The following is a 19473-nucleotide window of genomic DNA, read 5'->3' as shown; positions in this document are numbered from 1 at the left end:
TAGTTTTCAGTGATAACTTTCAATGAAGGTTTAAAGATGAAGTGAACGAGGTCAGGTGGCAGCAAGACAGAATCTTAGTTTTAAAGTAATTTCTAATACTTTCATGGTTTTATAAATGTCTGCAAGATGACTTTAAGATCTTTATTCTAAGGTTAGTGGATGTCTATGGTTTAACGTTCTGCAGAAACCAGTTGAGCATGTTGTATTGGTCGATTGGCTGGGAAGGAAATGTATGGCTCCGTTGGGGCCACTTGGCTGAAGTGTTTCTCGTCAGCGCTATGTGAGTGGAGCCCCTGCCCCGTGCGGCCCTCTCCTGATGAAAGCCCTAGATTGTGTGATTGTGCCTTGATGGAAACCAGCTGCTTGGGCCTCCCAGCCACAGACCTTCGACACAAGCCCCAGGCCTCTGGTTTCCAGTGATGTTTTTTGGTCTCCTTCGGGAGCTCTTCTCTGGCTGTAAAACGCATTGCGCTTGGTTTTTATAGACTGTTATGTTAATTTCTAACTCTCTTTAGAGTCCTGTAGGACGTTTGTGAGGTACATCATGCTGTGAACTTGGTTCCCAGTCTGTTGGTTTTGCAAATGGAAGCCAAGGGGTCACGATCGGCACACAACATTTGTTTTTCTTCGGCTGAAAATGCAATTCAGTTCTAGCTAACCTCTTCGCTTTACATGTCTTCGTACTATATATACAACTGATGTAAATATTACAATAATATGAGAGTTCATAGTAGTGACAACTATAGACATAAACGCTCTGTGGGGGACTACTTTGATTATATCATCTTCTACACATTATATTTTACATTGTATTTTGCATGAATGAGCTTCTTTGTCGAAATAGTGTTACATGGGCATTTTGATCCTATCAGCTGTGGAGAATTATCAGGTTTTTGCATTTTGGATGTTATTTTAGTATTTCTTCCTCAAGTGAAATTCCTTAAATTGTTCAGCTGTTCGTCTTTTTTCGTTTTTCTCTACGGACACTTAAGTCTGACCAAATTTCGGTTTCAGGATTTTATTGATTTAACATGGATCTCCTCCCTGGGTGGAGACTTAGCAGAATGATAACGTAGAGAAAAACTAGATTAACCTAGTCTGCTGTTCTTTTCGCAGCAGAGCAACTCCGGAGATCTGAAGACCCTTCGGAAAGGCTTTTCCCTGTACCACTCCGAGTCCCAGCTCTCCTCTCTGCCCCAGTATCAAGAGTCCCTGCAAAATGTGAGTACTGAAGGACAGTTCAGTTAGGAAGGTATGACGGGACGAAGCAGAAAGCATGTTCCTTGGAGACCCCTCTCATAAAATTCGTCACTGAAGCATTTTCGCAAACGCCGTCCACTAAAACACTTTATCTTCAGAGCCGATTGAAATCAGATTGTCATTTTAGAACAGTTAATTGTTGTAGAGGTTTTTAAATTGAGCCTTTTGCTTCACATATGATGTCCAAAGGGATTCAGGGATAGATGTGAACTAATTTCCCTCCAGCTGCCAGAAAAGGTTCTTGGAAGAGATCGCTAGGGGGACCGAATTCCTGTACGTTTCAGAAAATCAATTTACAGAATGTACTGTGTGTTTTCTTTTCATGTTTGATATTATTTTTTAATGGTGAGGACAGGAAAGGTATATCTGAAAAGTTCAATACCACTGTTGTGTCCTCAGACCAGTTGTAGATTAGTTTATAATATATACAGAGAGTCCCAGAGAAGCTACTTTTGGTCCCTCTTCTTATCAGCCAGAAACAGTGTATTGGTTTTAGTGTGATTATGGCTGACATTTATGTTTGCTATGGGAACAAAATAAGGTCTTTGTACATTATCTATTCAAGGGATCAGTTTCAAAATATATAGGGTGCTTTAAGTATAGATACATTCTTAGAACATGGTTTGGAAACTATTTCAGGTGTTTTATAACTTAGACTATGCTTTTCTTAAAGTGTATTTACTCAGCTCAGAAGCACCTTTCATATACATTTTTATAGATATTTTTTTTCCATTAATTGAAATGCACAAATTACAAAAATTGTTTACACCGATACAGGAGGAAAATACAGCAGTCGGTTCGTTTCTGATTCATGTTGAAGATGAAACATTTATGTGAAAAGGAAATTAATGAGTTGTAGAGCACTTTGTAACATAGAACAACAGGGATGCAATTAAATTGATATTTTCAAATCATATTTTTCTCCCAATCCGTTAGATTGCTTCCTTGGTTTTCATTAGAATACTGAAAAGAAAAAAAAAATCTATTTTTGTCTCATGGTCTCAGTGTCCCCATGGAAACAATAAATTGGTCTCTGTAGATTTTTCCCAGTTGATTAAACCATAAAAATTAAACATATGGTGGACTATTACTGCTTTAAATACTGCCAAGGGGCAGCCTTGCGCTAGTGCATCTAAAGCTGAGTTACTTTTCCTGTATAGCAGCTAGAAGTGAAAATCTGTCTGTGCAGAGAATATTGATATTGAAAAGGGCTTTGAGATATTTTGAACAGCAAGCCACTGTAACACTTGATTATGAATTAATGAATGTGAATTAATTTACAAACCTTTTACCTTGGGTGACAACTTATCCATATATTTTCCCTGCTCATCATTAATGTAGGTTGAATATGTGACTTTCTAGTACAACTAAATGATTGACAAATTCATTACCTTGTTTTATTGACAAATTAAATTACACCGATCAGCCATAACATTATGACCACCTGCCTAATATTGTGTAGGTCCTCCTTTTGCCGCCAAAACAGCCCTGACGGCATGGACTCCACTAGACCTCTGAAGGTGTGCTGTGGTATCTGGCACCAAGACGTTAGCAGCAGATCCTTTAAGTCCTGTAAGTTGCGACGTGGGGCCTCCATGGATCGGACTTGTTTGTCCAGCACATCCCACAGATGCTCGATTGGATTGAGATCTGGGGAATTTGGAGGCCATGTCAACACTTTGAACTCAGACCAGGCCACCTTCTTGCATTGCTCCGTGGTCCAGTTCTGATGCTCACGTGCCCATTGTAGGCGCTTTCAGCAGTGGACAGGGGTCAGCATGGGCACCCTGACTGGTCTGCGGCTACGCAGCCCCATACGCAACAACCTGCGGTGCACTGTGTGTTCTGACACCTTTCTATCAGAACCAGCACTAACTTTTTCAGCAATTTGAGCTACAGTAGCTTGTCTGTTGGATCAGACCACACGGGCCAGCCTTCGCTCCCCACGTGCATCAGTGAGCCTTGGCCGCCCATGACCCTGTCACCGGTTCACCGCTTTTCCTTCCTTGGACCACTTTTGATAGGTACTGACCACTGCAGACCGGGAACACCCCACAAGAGCTGCAGTTTTGGAGATGCTCTGACCCAGTTGTCTAGCCATCATAATTTGGCCCTTGTCAAAGTCGCTCAGATCCTTACGCTTGCCCATTTTTCCTGCTTCTAACACATCAACTTTGAGGACAAAATGTTCACTTGCTGCCTAATATATCCCACCCACTGACAGATGCCATGATAACGAGATTATCAGTGTTATTCACTTCACCTGTCAGCGGTCATAATGTTATGGCTGATCGGTGTATATTATATCAATCCTTGCATGACTGTTCCACACAGTTCTTTGAGAATTCCTCTGAATAATGTCTATTCTTTATGTGCAGAGTTCCTTTTAATAACACTAAGGAAACTATAAATGAATTGCACTGTGAATAAGGTCAAGAACACATCTTCACAATCATTTCAAAGGTGGACTTTCTTTTTCCTTTGAAACCTGAAGCATATCTAGAGTTAATGGATCAGTGGGAGATGAATTCTCAGTCATTTAAATACATTTACTCCGCTCTTCACACAAAAGCACCCAAGCTACAGTGGGGGAAAAAAGTATTTGATCCCCTGCTGATTTTGTACGTTTGCCCACTGACAAAGGAATGATCAGTCTATAATTTTAATGGTAGGTGTATTTTAACAGTGAGAGACAGAATAACAACCAAAAAATCCAGAAAAATGCATTTCAAAAAAGTTATCAATTGATTTGCATGTTAATGAGGGAAATAAGTATTTGACCCCTTCGACTTAGTACTTGTTGGCAAAACCCTTGTTGGCAATCACAGAGGTCAGACGTTTCTTGTAGTTGGCCACCAGGTTTACACACATCTCAGGAGGGATTTTGTCCCACTCCTCTTTGCAGATCCTCTCCAAGTCATTAAGGTTTCGAGGTTGACGTTTGGCAACTCGAACCTTCAGCTCCCTCCACAGATTTTCTATGGGCTTAAGGTCTGGAGACTGGCTAGGCCACTCCAGGACCTTAATGTGCTTCTTCTTGAGCCACTCCTTCGTTGCCTTGGCTGTGTGTTTTGGGTCATTGTCATGCTGGAATACCCATCCACGACCCATTTTCAATGCCCTGGCTGAGGGAAGGAGGTTCTCACCCAAGATTTGACGGTGCATGGCCCCGTCCATCGTCCCTTTGATGCGGTGCAGTTGTCCTGTCCCCTTAGCAGAAAAACACCCCCAAAGCATAATGTTTCCACCTCCATGTTTGACGGTGGGGATGGTGTTCTTGGGGTCATAGGCAGCATTCCTCCTCCTCCAAACACGGTGAGTTAAGTTGATGCCAAAGAGCTCGATTTTGGTCTCATCTGACCACAACACTTTCACCCAGTTCTCCTCTGAATCATTCAGATGTTCATTGGCAAACTTCAGACGGGCCTGTACATGTGCTTTCTTGAGCAGGGGGACCTTGCGGGCGCTGCAGGATTTCAGTCCTTCACGGCGAAGTGTGTTACCAATTGTTTTCTTGGTGACTATGGTCCCAGCTGCCTTGAGATCATTAACAAGATCCTTCCGTGTAGTTCTGTGCTGATTCCTCACCGTTCTCATGATCATTGAAACTCCACGAGGTGAGATCTTGCATGGAGCCCCAGACCGAGGGAGACTGACAGTTGTTTTGTGTTTTTTCCATTTTGCGAATAATCGCACCAACTGTTGTCACCTTCTAACCAAGCTGCTTGGCGATGGTCTTGTAGCCCATTCCAGCCTTGTGTAGGTCTACAATCTTGTCCCTGACATCCTTGGACAGCTCTGTGGTCTTGGCCATGGTGGAGAGTTTGGAATCTGATTGATTGATTGCTTCTGTGGACAGGTGTCTTTTATACAGGTAACGAGCTGAGATTAGGAGCACTCCCTTTAAGAGAGTGCTCCTAATCTCAGCTCATTACCTCTATAAAAGACACCTGGGAGCCAGAAATGTTGCTGATTGATAGGGGATCAAATACTTATTTCCCTCATTAACAAGCAAATCAATTTATAACTTTTTTGAAATGTGTTTTTCTGGATTGTTTTGCTGTTATTCTGTCTCTCACTGTTAAAATACACCTACCATTAAAATTATAGACTGATCATTTCTTTGTCAGTGGGCAAACGTACAAAATCAGCAGGGGATCAAATACTTTTTTCCCTCACTGTATATACGCATATATTTCTTGTTCTCCATGGACTGTGTGAATGCTGTCATGTCTCTGTGAACATGCACTTCAAAAGCAGTGACTTAACATAGAGGCTTGCTTTAACTGCTGCTTGGGATTCGTCCACAAAAGGTGCTTCCTAATTGTGCCCCCTTTAAGCAGGTCTCCTAGTGCTTTCTAATGCTGGCCTTTGTCTAAAGCTTTGTATTCATTTTGACTCCTTCAGTGATGTGATTGAATAATGCAGCATCATAAACCTGCTGGGTCCACCTGACTCCAACGAGTTTCCAGACATCATGTTCACTGAGCATATATTTCGCTAAAAGGGAATTCAAATTAACATTTAATTGTTGGAAGTTTCTATAAGCTATGCATTCTTTATCTTCTGGAAAAGCCCTGGCATGACTGGACCTTTTCCTGCTTTTCCCTGAAGTAACTGTGTTCCCATTGAAAGGTCATCAATTGCCAAGCGAACCCGTGAGTCTCACTTTAGTTAATCAGTAAACTTATTGGCTGTGACAGAGTTCAGCCCACGAATCGGTACGATCACAACATTTTGGGCTGCCTTTGCAGGAGAGAAAATCAATTACTGTCTCGCATGGTCTAAGCTGGGAAAGCAGAACCGCAATGTGTCGATTTTTGAAAGACAGGCAGGCGGGCCCTGGAGTGAAAACTGGTGTCTCAGGGCTTCCCGACTCATTTCCATATCTTTGAACATTCACATCAAATGGAGATTATAAATAATACATCTGCCTTCATTTTAAACAATAAGAACGCTTATGCATAGCTAAGTAATCGGAGGCCACCTGAAATTTGCAGCTTGAAGAAAGAAGCTGACGTTTTTGGGGCAGATCCCACACATTCCCCATATATACCAAATCAACAGCAGGGAAGAAATGAAGGCAATTAAGTGGATTTAGAAAGTGATAAATAACATTTTTTTACAATATATATAGCTAATTACTTTCACTCAGAGGTGTTTCCTGAAATGGACTACTGGAAATAGTAATTTCCGTTTCTATTTAAACACTGCATGCAAATATCGTGATTAAACAGGCCCGAGATGCATTGCAAGCTCTCTTTAATAAGCTTCTTTATTTGTCGTCCTCTCTTGAAGAAATCGGTCGGGTGCAAAAGAAAAATAACAACTGTAAAGTGAAGAAAATGTCCGTGTTTGAAGCCTGCCAGGTTGGGTTTTTAGGATATTATTGTGGATGCTTGCTCCTCTAATAAGACCTGACACTTTAAGAGGTGTCTACATTGTATGCTATTGATTGCCAATACAGAGAGGCTGTCTTTAATGTTAGGTTCTCTTTCTTGTCTTTTTTCTGTTTCCCCCACTCATAACAACATTAATGGCTGCCCAGGTCACCTACCCTTCTTTATTGCTTTTAGGAATCAGCTGCTGTAATACAATTGACGATAAGAGAGAGAGTTTTTCATTTCAGCCACAGTTTTGTGGGGATTATATCAGTGTATTTCTTTTTAATGGTCATTTAATATAATCCTCCCTAACCATTCACAGAGTGTGCTGTATGTTTGTCTTTTAGGAGAAGATTGTTTATTTGTAAGCGCATGTCTCCCACTGCTGTTAACAGGGTTTCAGTGATTTATAACCTCCTACACTCCAGCTCAACGAGACTTTAGCTTATAGAGTGACATAAGGGCCGAAGCTTGACTTTCGTTTATGAATGTCAACGAGGTACGCGGTTAAGAAAATACCGTTCTGATACTCCAGCGTGCTCGGTAGCCTCACTGTGGGATGAGAGCATTTTGCAGACTCTTGGAAATGCTTGGATTGCGGGACTAGTTACATGCGGAGGTTTCTGTCTGCCCTGCCTCAGGCGATTTGTGTGGTTGGTTGCAGTTTAAAGTTCATCTGTTAACATCTCTTATGGAAACGGAGAGCCGATGAAAGCTGGTCAAAGGCCACATTCACACACGAGACCCGTTTGTGTTTTGGTGGCTGTGAATTATGGAGAGGGCCGTCAATTACCAAACGCAAACATACTTATAATTGAAGTCCCTCTAAATTAGGATTTGTTGGCCGGTTATCCTTTCCTGGCTCCTGACATACACCATGGAGTTTCAGCAGGTTTTTTGGCTGTTCTTTTTAGTTTGTGTGTGCGTGTGTGTTTAACACAGGGAGTGTATGAGGAGTGCTATAAATGATATCGGCATATTTTAGGGAGGATACTTCTCCAGAAATTCTAAGAGCCTGTCTGTGGTCTACTCCTCTTTCTTTGCAGATTAAATCCTTCTCAACTTTCATAAGGGAGTGCCTGGGAGACTTGCCAACTCATAATGTACTAAAGCACGATAATTACAGAAACACAATGAAAGTTAATAACACATAATGTTGATATTGGCAGCTACGGGAACAGTGTTTTACAAATCATAGCATCACAAAGGCTTTGCTGGAAAGCTTTCTTTTTCCTCTCTCAGTGCCCTCAGAGACATGAATGTAATTTATATTTTAGAACTTGCAGCTCTTTAGAAGCAATTAAAAATATATATAATTTTACTCCAGTTGTATTGGGGAACAAAAGTATCATCTGTAATAGCGTCTTCATGGTCTACTGCTCCTTTGTGAAGAAGAAACTCTTTTCCCACGTTTCGGCATACCTAAGCTGAACCTCGGTCTCACTACAGGTCAATTTGTTCAAGTCACTGTGGAGATTGGCGAGGAATTATTAATGTCTTACCAGTCTGATGCGCTTTGTGGTTCGATAGATTGGTTGTTGATTTGTTTGTTTAAAAAATTAAACATTTTAATTTGGACTTTAGATCTCTCCTCAGTGTTGTCTTTCTGCCAACAAATTACCTCTGTGTACTGTATTTATTTATAGGTTTAGAACAAATATGATGTTTGGGGAAAGGGCCTCTCATGGCATCAAAGAAAGAATTCCAGTTAATTATTTTCAATTTAGCGCAACAATAACACTGAAAGGCAGTTTGTGAATGGGGGCTCGGAGGCGCTATGTGCGGTGAATTGATTCATTATTGTGCTGCACTGCGGTCTGACCTCTGAATGGGGGAGGTAAGAATTATGATTAATTAAGACCAGAATGCACTCTGATTCTTGTGGGATTCATTTGTAAACAGCCAGTGCTGTTTTTTTTTTAGTTATTATTATCATTGTGAAAGGGGGTGGAAAGGTATAGGAATGATCTATTTTTGATCTGGGGCAGAAATAAAAGATGAGTTAGCTGAACTTCATTCCACTCTAATAACAATTGTTTTAAAATCTTTTCCAGGAAACGCCTTACCATAACACTGTTGGTTTCCTCTAAAAAGGAACCAGTTCAAAAAAGGGATTTCCAGCTAATCTCGGTCTCTGTTTTGTATAATCAGGAATACATAGTTCAGTCAGACGCACAGAAAGGTTGTATTATTTGTCCCCCCGTCCTTCCCCATTTCATATTGCGATTGTTGTCTGATACCGTAGACTAATCTGTGAACCATGTTTACATTTATACCACACTTCTCGACGCCAGGCCTTATTTTGTTCATGTTTTTTAATTTACTAGTGATGAGTCTCATAGTTTCCGAGAGGTTTTTAAGTGACAAGTACAAAGTGTGTCGCTGCCAAAGTACTTCTTGACGAGAGGTGCCATATCTTAAGATCTGAAATGTCTGTAGTCATGTGGTTCGTGATTTGAGACAATGGGGTGTCTGATTTTCATTTGTTGTTGGCTGAGTTTCAATGTCTGATAACGACTGGAAATGAAGTGCTGTGTTTCAAGCTCTCGTGTTTGTGATTCCACAGGGTCCTGCTCGCCTGTCAGCCGGTGACCCGCCCTCCTCCTCGGGGGGGTACATCCCGTCGGTCCAAAAGCCAGAGGCAGTGGTGCACGCCATGAAGGTACAGCCCTGTATTTTCATCACGGTGGAGTCTCTCTAGTTCACAACCATCCTGAAAAATCCCAGGGTTATATGGACAAAGTTCATATAAATTTGCAAACGGATTGTTGTGTGTTTGTAAACGTTTTTAAAGACAATTTTAGCAGCTGATTTTTTTTTTTCTGCATAGGCGTGAAGGTTACAGCAAGAGCAGGGTGTGGTGTCATGTGGTATCACTCAACACCTTTTTTTGAGACTGACTCAGAGAAGACGGCTTCCTGAGATCTGTGTTAACCAGCCATTTTGCAGGAGTAACTAACCTATCAAGAATGCCACCTAGTGGTGTTCAACTGAAAATGTATACCAAAAACTAAAAATGGTTTGTGTAAAATATTAGATAGTATAGACCGGTGCTTCTCAACCCTGGTGCTGGAGGAGCCCCTACCCTGCTGGTTTTGGTTCCAACCGGGCTCTCAGTTACTTAATTGAACCCTTAATTTAAGTATTAATTTGCTTACATTTTAACAACTTAAGTTGTGTAACTAATAAAAAAAGTTGGTTCCTTAATAACATAAATTTCTTATACAATTATATACTGTACTTAAAACCCCCTATCCATTTAAAATAATTAAAAGGCACTGATTTAGGAAATTATTAGTTCAATTAAGTCATTGAGAGCTCTATTGAACCAAAAACCAGCAGGGTTGGGGGTCCTCTAGTACCAGGGTTGCAAACCACTGGTATAAATAGAGGCTCAAATCCTTGCACTAGGACTGGACTGGTTTTGGTTTGTGTATTGCTTTGTATTCCCTAATTAAATTAAAATAACGGTGCTTGATTAACATACTAATGTTTCATCTGCAGATAACATACAATTTTGAATGTATTCACTTGTAGGTTCTCGAAGTTCATGAAAACCTGGACAAACAAGTTCCTGAGGATTACGAAGAGGACCTCAGTGAAAAGGAGAAAGCGATTGTTCGGGAGATGTGTAACGTAAGTGGGCTTCATTCCTCTCCGACTGCTCCGCTTCCATCCTGGCATCTAATGAAGGGAAGCCGAGCGGACAGTAGACTTCCTTTATGACAGTGCCAAGCCTATTATCAAAGAATTTCATTTCAGCTTTGTGTCTCTTAGTAATCCTCGGCATAACATCCTGATCCATCTGAAACATCTAAAAGTGTATGTTGAATTGACGAGGGCAACAAATAATTGAATAGATTAAGACAGGAAGATTGATTTTAATGCATCTTCACCATGTTTTGTTACAGGTCGTGTGGCGCAAGCTGGGAGATGCGGCCGGATCCAAACCATCGATCAGACAGCACCTCTCAGGAAACCAGTTTAAAGGACCTTTGTAGGTTTTCAGAGCGAAGAACAGTCTTTTTGAACAAGTCACCTATACAGATGGGCATTTCCTTTAACCAAAACTCATTTTTGACTGCCTACTTTTTCACATTATCACCTTCTAGCTACAGCTTGTGGACAGAACTACGTTTGAACTTGTAACTGGACTATATATACATACATATAGATAGATATGTACATAAATATACATACATACATACATATAGATATGTACGTGTGTGTGTATATAACAAGCCTGGAAAAACAGTACGTACGTGACTAGCCAACATGTATTTTGGAACTATTTTCTATACTGGAAGTATTTTGGATCAAGTATTCAAGACTGGCAGCTAGTTTTTCCTTTTAATTCCAGGTCCCCTTCAAGGAATCTGGATCCAAGTACAAACAGTACTAATCTTTTAACCAGTTAACTTTTTCAGTTTTCATGTACATCAACTCGCACAAGACTCTGTGTTAAGAGGGAGTGTTAGAGTACACAGTCTGGTTTGTACAGCCTAGCTTTTCTGAATAGCCTATGTATGGAGACCCAGTAAATCAATTGTGTATACCAGAAATAAGTCAATGGGCACTAGTACATTTGTGAAATATGCTGTTAAATCGTCCCTTCTGTTTGAAAAGTTTATTATAAGTGTAGCAATCACTATTAAGGAAATGCTTAACTTACAATAGGGGAATCCTAGTGGCACACACAAAATACTTATTAAACCATAGCACTACCTTGTTGTCACAATCATTTTCTATGCTAGAGTGGTCACATTTGTGTGTAACACTTCTATATTCAATATTGTATGTTTAAAAAGCACATAAACTAACCTTAAACAGGGTTTCAGATAGACCTTGTGTCCATGCAATTCATAAAAAAAGCAGGAGGGTAAAATAGGAGATTGAAAATGCCAAAATAACATGAATATCAAGTTGAAAATTAATATTTTTATAGGCTGCGATATGTAGACTTAACTGCAGATCTTTTTACGATCTTCATGTATTTTTTTTAAGAAATGGCAGCATATATATTAAGTATTAAAAGGAATACAAAGCGGACGTTTTCCACATTTGTGTTCAGGTTTGACAATCGTGTATGCAGTGCTGGTCTATTACAAGTTTTCTCTACCGAAAAAAAAAAAAAACTAAAACCTGAAAGATTAGCTTTTAACAGATGACTGAACTTGTCAAATGAGGATCAGCTGTAACAGAGATTTCATTTGAACACCTTGTCTAGCAAAGATATCCCGAACCCTGACAATATAAACTTAGACTGCACTTTGAAGACACTAGCTGCATTCATTTTTATTCTTCCATTTTTGTATTAAAGTAGCAATACCGGGGGTTAATACAGAAATGCTTCCACGAATACAATATTCTAGGAACATTGAAAAATAAAAAAAACAAGAAAAGACATTCAATGTTACTAAAACTATTTGTCTGACGTTTCCCAGTATTTAGTATAACATTTAATTGCAAGAGGCCCATGGGGTGACATGTAGTAATAGAATCTGTAATTCCAAATTATGATTTGTGTCACAATGGAACTGATTTGAATACATTAATTTCAGCTTTATAAAGCGATCAGGACTTTAAGTATGGATGCCGCAAGTGAATTCAGTGACCGCAGTGTACGTTGCAACTTGACTTGTTTTGATTGTTGGGATCTGTGGACAAAATAAGCAGAAATCATTCAACCGCCTTTATATTTGGTACTCCCAGAAATAAAGTAACATTGTACTTACATTTTAGCTCACCATACACAATTTAACCCTAGATCTTAGGTGTGCTTAGGGCTAAATTGTGAGTCATTAGACTTTCATAAATCCAAATTAGAATAAACACATACTTTAACACAAATAGGGCCAACTGCATTTGGGTCTTAAAAAAATGTTTATGAAAAAAAAAGTGACCTTCTTTTAAACACTACACACCACTGACTTTTTATATATGACCTAATTTGAATACAAAGTGATATAAAGTTTGAATATTTTCATAATGTGACAAATTCCTAATGTGCTGCTTCTTTTGTGGATGAGATTTTGATTTGGAATCTAGGATTTTATTAAGGTTCTGTTGTATTTTCTGTACATGTGATACACAAGACTGGAAACGTAGGATCTACAGCATTATGTAAATATCAAATCCTGTAGAGTAACTAGCATGCATTTGTAACCTGTTTTTTTTTTTTTTTTTCATAAACTGTATTTAGCTGAAAATTGATTGATATTTTTAGCAAGTGAAAACAAAGATCTCATAGTCCACTTTTAGCTGATTTTGAACAAAATTAAAAAGTACTCTTTGTATGTATGTGCCTTTGTGAAGTTATTCAGAGCAATCAATTCTCAATATTGTTGTTCCTCGCACACAGAAAAGCTAATTGGCAAGGAAATGTATATACTGTATTGTATTAACCATGTGGATTATTCCGAATGTACAACTCTGCCCGCTACTGGTAAGTTTTATAATTGAATCCCACAAGTGAAATTCTTCAACCAAATTAAAAGGTTTACTCATCAGCAAGTCATGTAAATCACAGTGCAGATTCCTTTGGGTTAGTGCTAGAGAAAATGAAGCGTATTAACCAGATTTAGAGATCAAGGATCTGTATTAAATAGTTTGTAAGGTGAGTAAGTAAGTAGTCAAGAGGCTTTCAATTCTCCCAAGCTATCTGGGAATACATTAAGGAAAGGAAATACATTTCAGCAATCAGGTATTAAATTAATTAAATAAAAACCTTGTGCTTAAAGCAGATTTATTTTATTTACTCAAGATTGACAGACACATGCAGTCAAGTATGTGTCAACAATACTTTACATGTCACAGGAAAATCACTACATTGATAGCCTAAACTATCACATAGAAGCCTATCTAAGGCACATTTGGAATAAGAGCTAAATAATAAAAAAGATTGAAGAATACTTAATCTCAAAAGCCCACTGAAACCTAGTATTTACAAAACAAATGGCCTTTTGAGCTTTTTTTTTTTTTTTTTTTTTTTTTACAGTGTTAAAATGTTCCATATTTTGTATTCGTTATTTAAGTGTTCTAAATTAACATTCTTCCATCCAATTAAACTTCAACTGGCTCAAAAGTGTAGTAGTCCTCAACAGCGGTTTACTTTAATTTTACTTCTACAGGAATTAGGTCAAACGCAGTATGTAGTGAAGATCTTTGGAGAAAAACTAAAACAGACAAAACAATTCAAGTACCAATACACATTTTGAAATTGTAACACTTTTTGTCAGGTAATGGAGAGAAACAAAACGAAAGATCTTCAGTGAAATAACTCATTGTTATCCGGCTTGAAGCAGGTAAGGCAATGCTTTGCATAGGATAGGTTATTCTTTCCAGGTAAATTACAACAAAATTAAGTTTGAAAAGTAGAATTTCAATTCCATTCAAGACTATTAGAAAGTGTCAATCAAAGAAATGCCGATGGAATGGAAACAAAACAATACAGCTGATCTGTAGTGTCCGATCCGTCTACTGTACCTGCCGATAAAAAAGGAAACAAAAACGATGAACTAAAGAGCGCTGACAATGCATCTGTCCTCCAGGAATCATGCCGTGGCTGATATTTACAGAGAGTTGAACATTTTCACAAAATATTATAGAAAATACCTCAGAGCAGGCACGTTTCATTCTTTATTTTCATCTCATCCACCCTCCTCGGTTCAGGCCGCTCACTGGGGGCATGCCAGGGGGTGGCAGCGGGGGCGGCACCTGCGACTGTCCGCCAGGGGGCCCAGGAGGCGGCGGGTAATTGCTCGGGGGGATGCCCATCACCGGGGGCGGCACACCGTGGCCCGGGGGCATCCGTGGAGGAGGAGGGTAGCTGTGGTTGTAGCCCGGAGGCGGGTAGGCGGGGGACGGGGGCGGCAGATTTGGAGGAGGGTAGGTAGCGGGAGGCGGGGGCACCGGAGGGGGCGGGTTGGGCGGGTAGACATGGGGGTGGTACTGCATCGGAGGTCCGTAGGTGGGAGGCATGGTGCTGTAGGAAGGCCCCTCGGTCTTCATCATGGACTGGAGGCTCTGGTAGCCCTCGCCGGACATGTAGGAGCTGGAGGTGGACATGCCCATGATGTAGCTGGATGGCGGGGGAGGCGGCGGTCTGTGAGGCAGTGGGGGTGGCTGGTGAACAGGGGCCTGGTGTGGCGGGGGAGGAACCGGGGCTTTGGGAAGCTCGATGGCGTCGCTCGTAGGTAGCATCTCCGGTTCTGCGACGGGTGCTGCCACCGGAGGAGGTTTGCGTTCTGCGCGCGGGAAAGACGGTACAAACTGAGACTAGAGGTATTTCTCTTCTTTCTCAAAACAAAAGCAAAAGAGCTCTCCTGCGTTTACAGTTTCATCGACCTCAAGTTCTCTCGCATTCTCAGATTACCTCGCTTTCTGGAGAATTATTATTATGATTCAAATCGAGACCGCGGACAGACAGGTCGAGAACAAAGCTGCCTGGTGTTCCGGTGTCTATTAGAAGAATGGTTTTAATAGGGTAATGCAATTATCAGATTTGTCTGAGGGGTCAGGCGGAGTATCCCACTCTATTTCCAGGCCTCTCTTAGATTATGTAAGTGGATCTAGAGAGCATCGGTGCATCCATGTGTCCACAATCCCTGCCTCGGCTTACATCTGTCAAAATCTGCTAAGTGCTTATATTTCTGTAACATTAGGACCCGAGAGGATAATCTGAAGAGTCTCAAAACATTAACCTTCCGACCTCATAAAGCATTTATCTTAATTGGCCATACAATTACCAATTAATATTTAAGAGGCACACATAGAAGGGAGTGATCAATGAAAAGCCACACATACAGCAGAGAATTAAACATATTCTACAAGGTAATGTGTTCTACAAATGTATACAAATACGACATGACTTTTATTATGTGATTTCTGCATTACTAGAAGATACTCACCGACTGGGGGCTGTACAGTGGGGAGAGGAGGCATTGGGGTCTCCAGTCGGGGAATTTTGGACCCTACTTGTTCTGAAAAGAAAAGTATAGAACTACTTAGAGTCTGGTAACACATTTTATGAAAGATCTCAAAATCCACTTGAATGTAGATGCATAAAAACAGAGACAAAACAGCAGCTTCTAAAATAGCAAATGCAATGTGTTATTTACCTGGTACCTTGGGTTCATCTTTAGGAGATACAACCTGCTAATAAAAAAGGCAGAATCAAATAAATATCGACCCAGAAGCTAACTTAAGTCCTGCCATTGTAGAATGTAATAGAATTATAGACAACATGGTCACATTTTTATGTATACAACTTGTTCAAATTAATTAGGTTGTACAAAAAATCCTCATTAAATCTCAGCAACCCACTTTAAAATTAGTACATTAATTCATTTCAGACCTTATTTTAGGCATTCAGGTCGAGTATGTCTACCGAGACGGAGAGGAAACTGAACCGAGTTGACCAGACTCGTTCGCTATAACCCAATACACTAATTTCCGCGTTAAAGAGCGCTTTAACCAAAGAAGTTGGCGAATGGCAGCGATTGCTCAGCCTGGTTCAGCCAGCTGTAGAAAGTGCTGTTCTCTTTCCGTAGCCGTTTGATCCCAACTCATTCCATAACATAACAATCCTAAACCGGTCAGTTTTGGCCCTGTGATGACGACACGCGAGATACTGACATGCGTCCTCTTGAGCTGGCGGGCGGGGCTGGCCTGCGGGGAGGCCTTCTTGGGCGGGGGCGGCGTCGGCTGGCTCTGCCCGCCCAAGTTCTGGGGCGGGGGCTGCGCTGATGCCGGCGGCTGTGGCTGGGGCGGCTGTGGCTGGGGCGGGGGTGGGGGCTGCACTTTCTCCTTCTCCGGCATCTGTGGCTGCTGAGGGATCTGCTGCTTCCCTTGGGAGTACAGGTCCAGGATCTGGTGGCAGATATCTAGAGCAGGACAGACAACTCACATTACAGACAATTGCTTATTTTCACCTTAGACTGCAAAAATGGCTAGACCTATGTAACAATTAAATCAATCAGTGATAAACTCTTGTAACGATACCTTCTAGAAGTTCGACGGGGACATCCTGCACAAACTGCTCCCACCATCGCCGGTACATCTGCTTAGACGTCCACTCCTGGATCTCAAACTTGCACAGACGGCCGGCCAGGTACATCACAGCGACGGCAATGATCTCCGGCTCCCACTGTAGGGACAGCATCGTGCACAGGCTGGAGCACAAACACACAGTAAGTTAGCAAGACAACACACTGGGAGCAATCATTGGCGCTGCACAGCATATATCCCGAGTTGAAAACATTACACTGAACTGGAAGCAGATCAATACTTTACCTGTCGTTCACAAACGTCCAGGCCATCTGTACCAACTTCTGTAGTTTATTCTTGTCACCTGAAACAGAATATGTATGTTTGTTTATCATCATCTCTTTATTTGACTACTGCCCTAATCCCAGGTTTCAATTCTACAATAACAGCATTTCAACCTGACCGAGAACTGATACAAATATATAGTTGCAAAGTAATTACAAAAAACAGAATACATCTCGATGCAATAAATTAAACATGAAAAGCACAGAGATTAAGTGACTACAGCAAATCAGGTAAAGTACAACGCATTACACTTGAATAGAGAACATGCAGCAGAACCAAGAATTTAACAAGGTGTTAAAACTGGGTATACTAGCCCCAAACATATAAATCCATACCTTTAAGCTGCTTAGCATATCGGAGGAGAAACTGATATGGATGTTCAACTTGCAAGTCGAATTTTATGGTCTGTAGCAATATTCTCTCCAGAACCATAACTTCTTCCTGTTGGGAAACCAAAACATAACATAAAAACATAAAATAACTTGTATTAGCAATCACTAACATCTGTAATACAGTGAATGTTTCCTTTAATAATAATAATAATAATACTTGTAAACATTATTGTACTTGTATACATCGCACCATTATAAAAGTACAGTGAATACAGTGTATCCTCACATTTGATTCAGAAAACACTTAAGACTCTTAAAACAAAAACTAAACAAATACAGACGGCACTTACTATACAAGCCAGTGAGTTGCATAAACTGCAGATAAGTCAACTAATATAACAAATGTATATTATAACAATGAACAGCTGCTTACCTTTGGATCATCCCCAAACTGCGCAAACTGCACGTCATTCAATAAGCTGCGGGCCGTCTTGATGATATCTTTGCATTTCTTTGGAGTCTCTTCGACTTTACCTGCTAAGAACAGACAGCAAGCGCCTGTGACCTGCAACAAAAGCAAGATGCATTTATAATTATTGGCACTGTTCGATGAAATGGAAGATGAAACTGAAATGAATTAAACATGACAGTGAAAAGTGTTCATAAACTGGGGATACTTACATATCTAGGGAACTGCTTAAACGAATGAAACATATAAAAGCGATGGAAGTAGATAATCCCTGTCGCCAGAGTGTCATAGTGTCTAAATAATGTATTAAGGAACTGATAATTACATCTATACCTTGTTTGAATGTCTACTACTGTACCGAATGATCCATTTTGAGCAAATTGACAGCTTCGGCATGGTCCAAAGATATCAACATACACACCCAATTAAAACATCTGTATTCAATAAAAGCAAAAGATAATGATGAAGCGGAAAAAAGAAATTGCAACCACTTATTAGTGCACATCTTGAATTTAAATCAACATTAAGAAGTGCACCCAGCCCTAATACAGCAGGGAGGCTGTACAATTAGACTGAATTTGATGTATGAATCTGACAGTAGCTGTTGTGGTCTTATTTCCAGGTTAGAGGCATTATGGCTGGTGAAAGGATACAGTCCCAATCTGGTCCCCACGTCGAATATAAACCGGGCCCCCTCTCGCCGGTACCGGGCCTCTGTGGCCGGATCCAGCCCCTCAGACTGGGACGGGGTGTGCGCCAGGTCCTTCTTGTCCCAGTACCAGCAGGGCTTTATGTGGTCCAGGCCCGCAGGGGTCCCGGGAGTTGAGTTCTCCTTGTTTTCCTTCATTGGTTAAAAAGGAAATCCCTGCCGGAGGAATAAAGCCTGAGAGAGACGGCACAGAGTGGTCAGATATGGACTATCCAGCTACAACAACACACACATGTGAGGTGCGTCTGTGTTGCGGATACAACAGATCTGCGAGTTGACATCAGCGGCATTTCAGCCAACGATCAGATGCAATTGATCACACACCTGTGTCGTGCGTTACAATCATATCAATTGATCACTGTTACTGTAAATTGACCTCATTTCTACAAACAAACTGATTACAGGAAAAAGTACAGCAGCGTCCTCCAATCAGCTCTATCTTGCATTACTTCTTGTACGCGAATTATGTGGAAAAACTGAAATAAACACCGCTTTTTAACCCCAGCACTCCCGTATCCAACACGTCCGAGTGTAAACATGCACGCCATTAAAAATCAAATCCCCGCAATAATCCTGATCATGAAACCCACTCAAGTGCGGACTCGTATCGGCCGGCGGCCACTCAGCCACCGCTTTTCATCCGAGACCATTCACTCGTCTAACCCAATTCTCATCAACTTTATTTTTATTGATGCAAACAGTGGAGGAGTCCGGACAATAATTACACCAACCTGCCTCGGCCGGATGATATGTTGACAGCGATCCCTACCCTGGATCGGATGTAAACTACTTAAAGGGTCTATTGTTTCGATTTAATTCCCCAACACAACTCTCTGTCGCACCGTGGGCGCCGCCATTTTTCCAGAACACATTGACGCCGCACGCTGGCGTCGTTACGGAAGCGCGGAGGAAAGGGTATGTTTTTGGCATCGCTTTGATCGACAGCCGATTGGACCAATCACGATGGCGAAATCTTATCCTTTTAAG

The 19473-nt window shown here is 40.9% G+C and overlaps 2 protein-coding genes across 9 annotated transcripts in view; one reads left to right on the top strand and one right to left on the bottom strand.

Moving 5' to 3' along the window:
- Positions 1-12940, top strand: part of ccdc85ca (coiled-coil domain containing 85C, a) — a 49199-nt gene extending 36259 nt beyond the window's left edge. For 2 of the 5 annotated variants that reach the window (XM_066695084.1, XM_066695085.1), the window contains 4 exons: positions 1117-1221; positions 9211-9306; positions 10182-10280; positions 10556-12940. In XM_066695084.1, coding sequence (XP_066551181.1) covers positions 1117-1221; positions 9211-9306; positions 10182-10280; positions 10556-10645 — 390 coding nt within the window. In that variant the 3' untranslated portion in view covers positions 10646-12940. The remainder of the gene's footprint in view (positions 1-1116; positions 1222-9210; positions 9307-10181; positions 10281-10555) is intronic. The other 3 variants (XM_066695087.1, XM_066695088.1, XM_066695086.1) reach the window with 2 other exon arrangements.
- A 438-nt stretch (positions 12941-13378) lies between these two features.
- Positions 13379-19367, bottom strand: ccnk (cyclin K). Of its 4 annotated transcripts, XM_066695081.1 has the most exons (12): positions 19218-19367; positions 18431-18660; positions 17990-18071; positions 17742-17873; positions 17312-17417; positions 16938-16995; positions 16647-16816; positions 16281-16528; positions 15764-15800; positions 15554-15625; positions 14259-14890; positions 13379-14129 (listed from the first exon to the last, which is right to left on the bottom strand). In XM_066695081.1, exons 2-11 carry the CDS (start codon positions 18622-18624, stop codon positions 14289-14291), a joined length of 1701 nt encoding a protein of 566 aa, XP_066551178.1. In that variant the 5' UTR covers positions 18625-18660; positions 19218-19367; the 3' UTR covers positions 13379-14129; positions 14259-14288. The 4 variants fall into 4 exon arrangements, with proteins under 4 accessions (XP_066551178.1, XP_066551176.1, XP_066551179.1 ...); XM_066695079.1 differs by having other exon boundaries at positions 13379-14890; XM_066695082.1 differs by having other exon boundaries at positions 13379-14890; positions 15764-15797.
- Positions 19368-19473: the final 106 nt, after the last annotated feature.

The sequence above is a fragment of the Amia ocellicauda genome, chromosome 21 (genome assembly GCF_036373705.1).
Source record: "Amia ocellicauda isolate fAmiCal2 chromosome 21, fAmiCal2.hap1, whole genome shotgun sequence".
NCBI lineage: Eukaryota > Metazoa > Chordata > Actinopteri > Amiiformes > Amiidae > Amia > Amia ocellicauda.
Note: the sequence above shows the minus strand (reverse complement) of the source record. Positions and strands in the feature narration are given on the sequence as shown.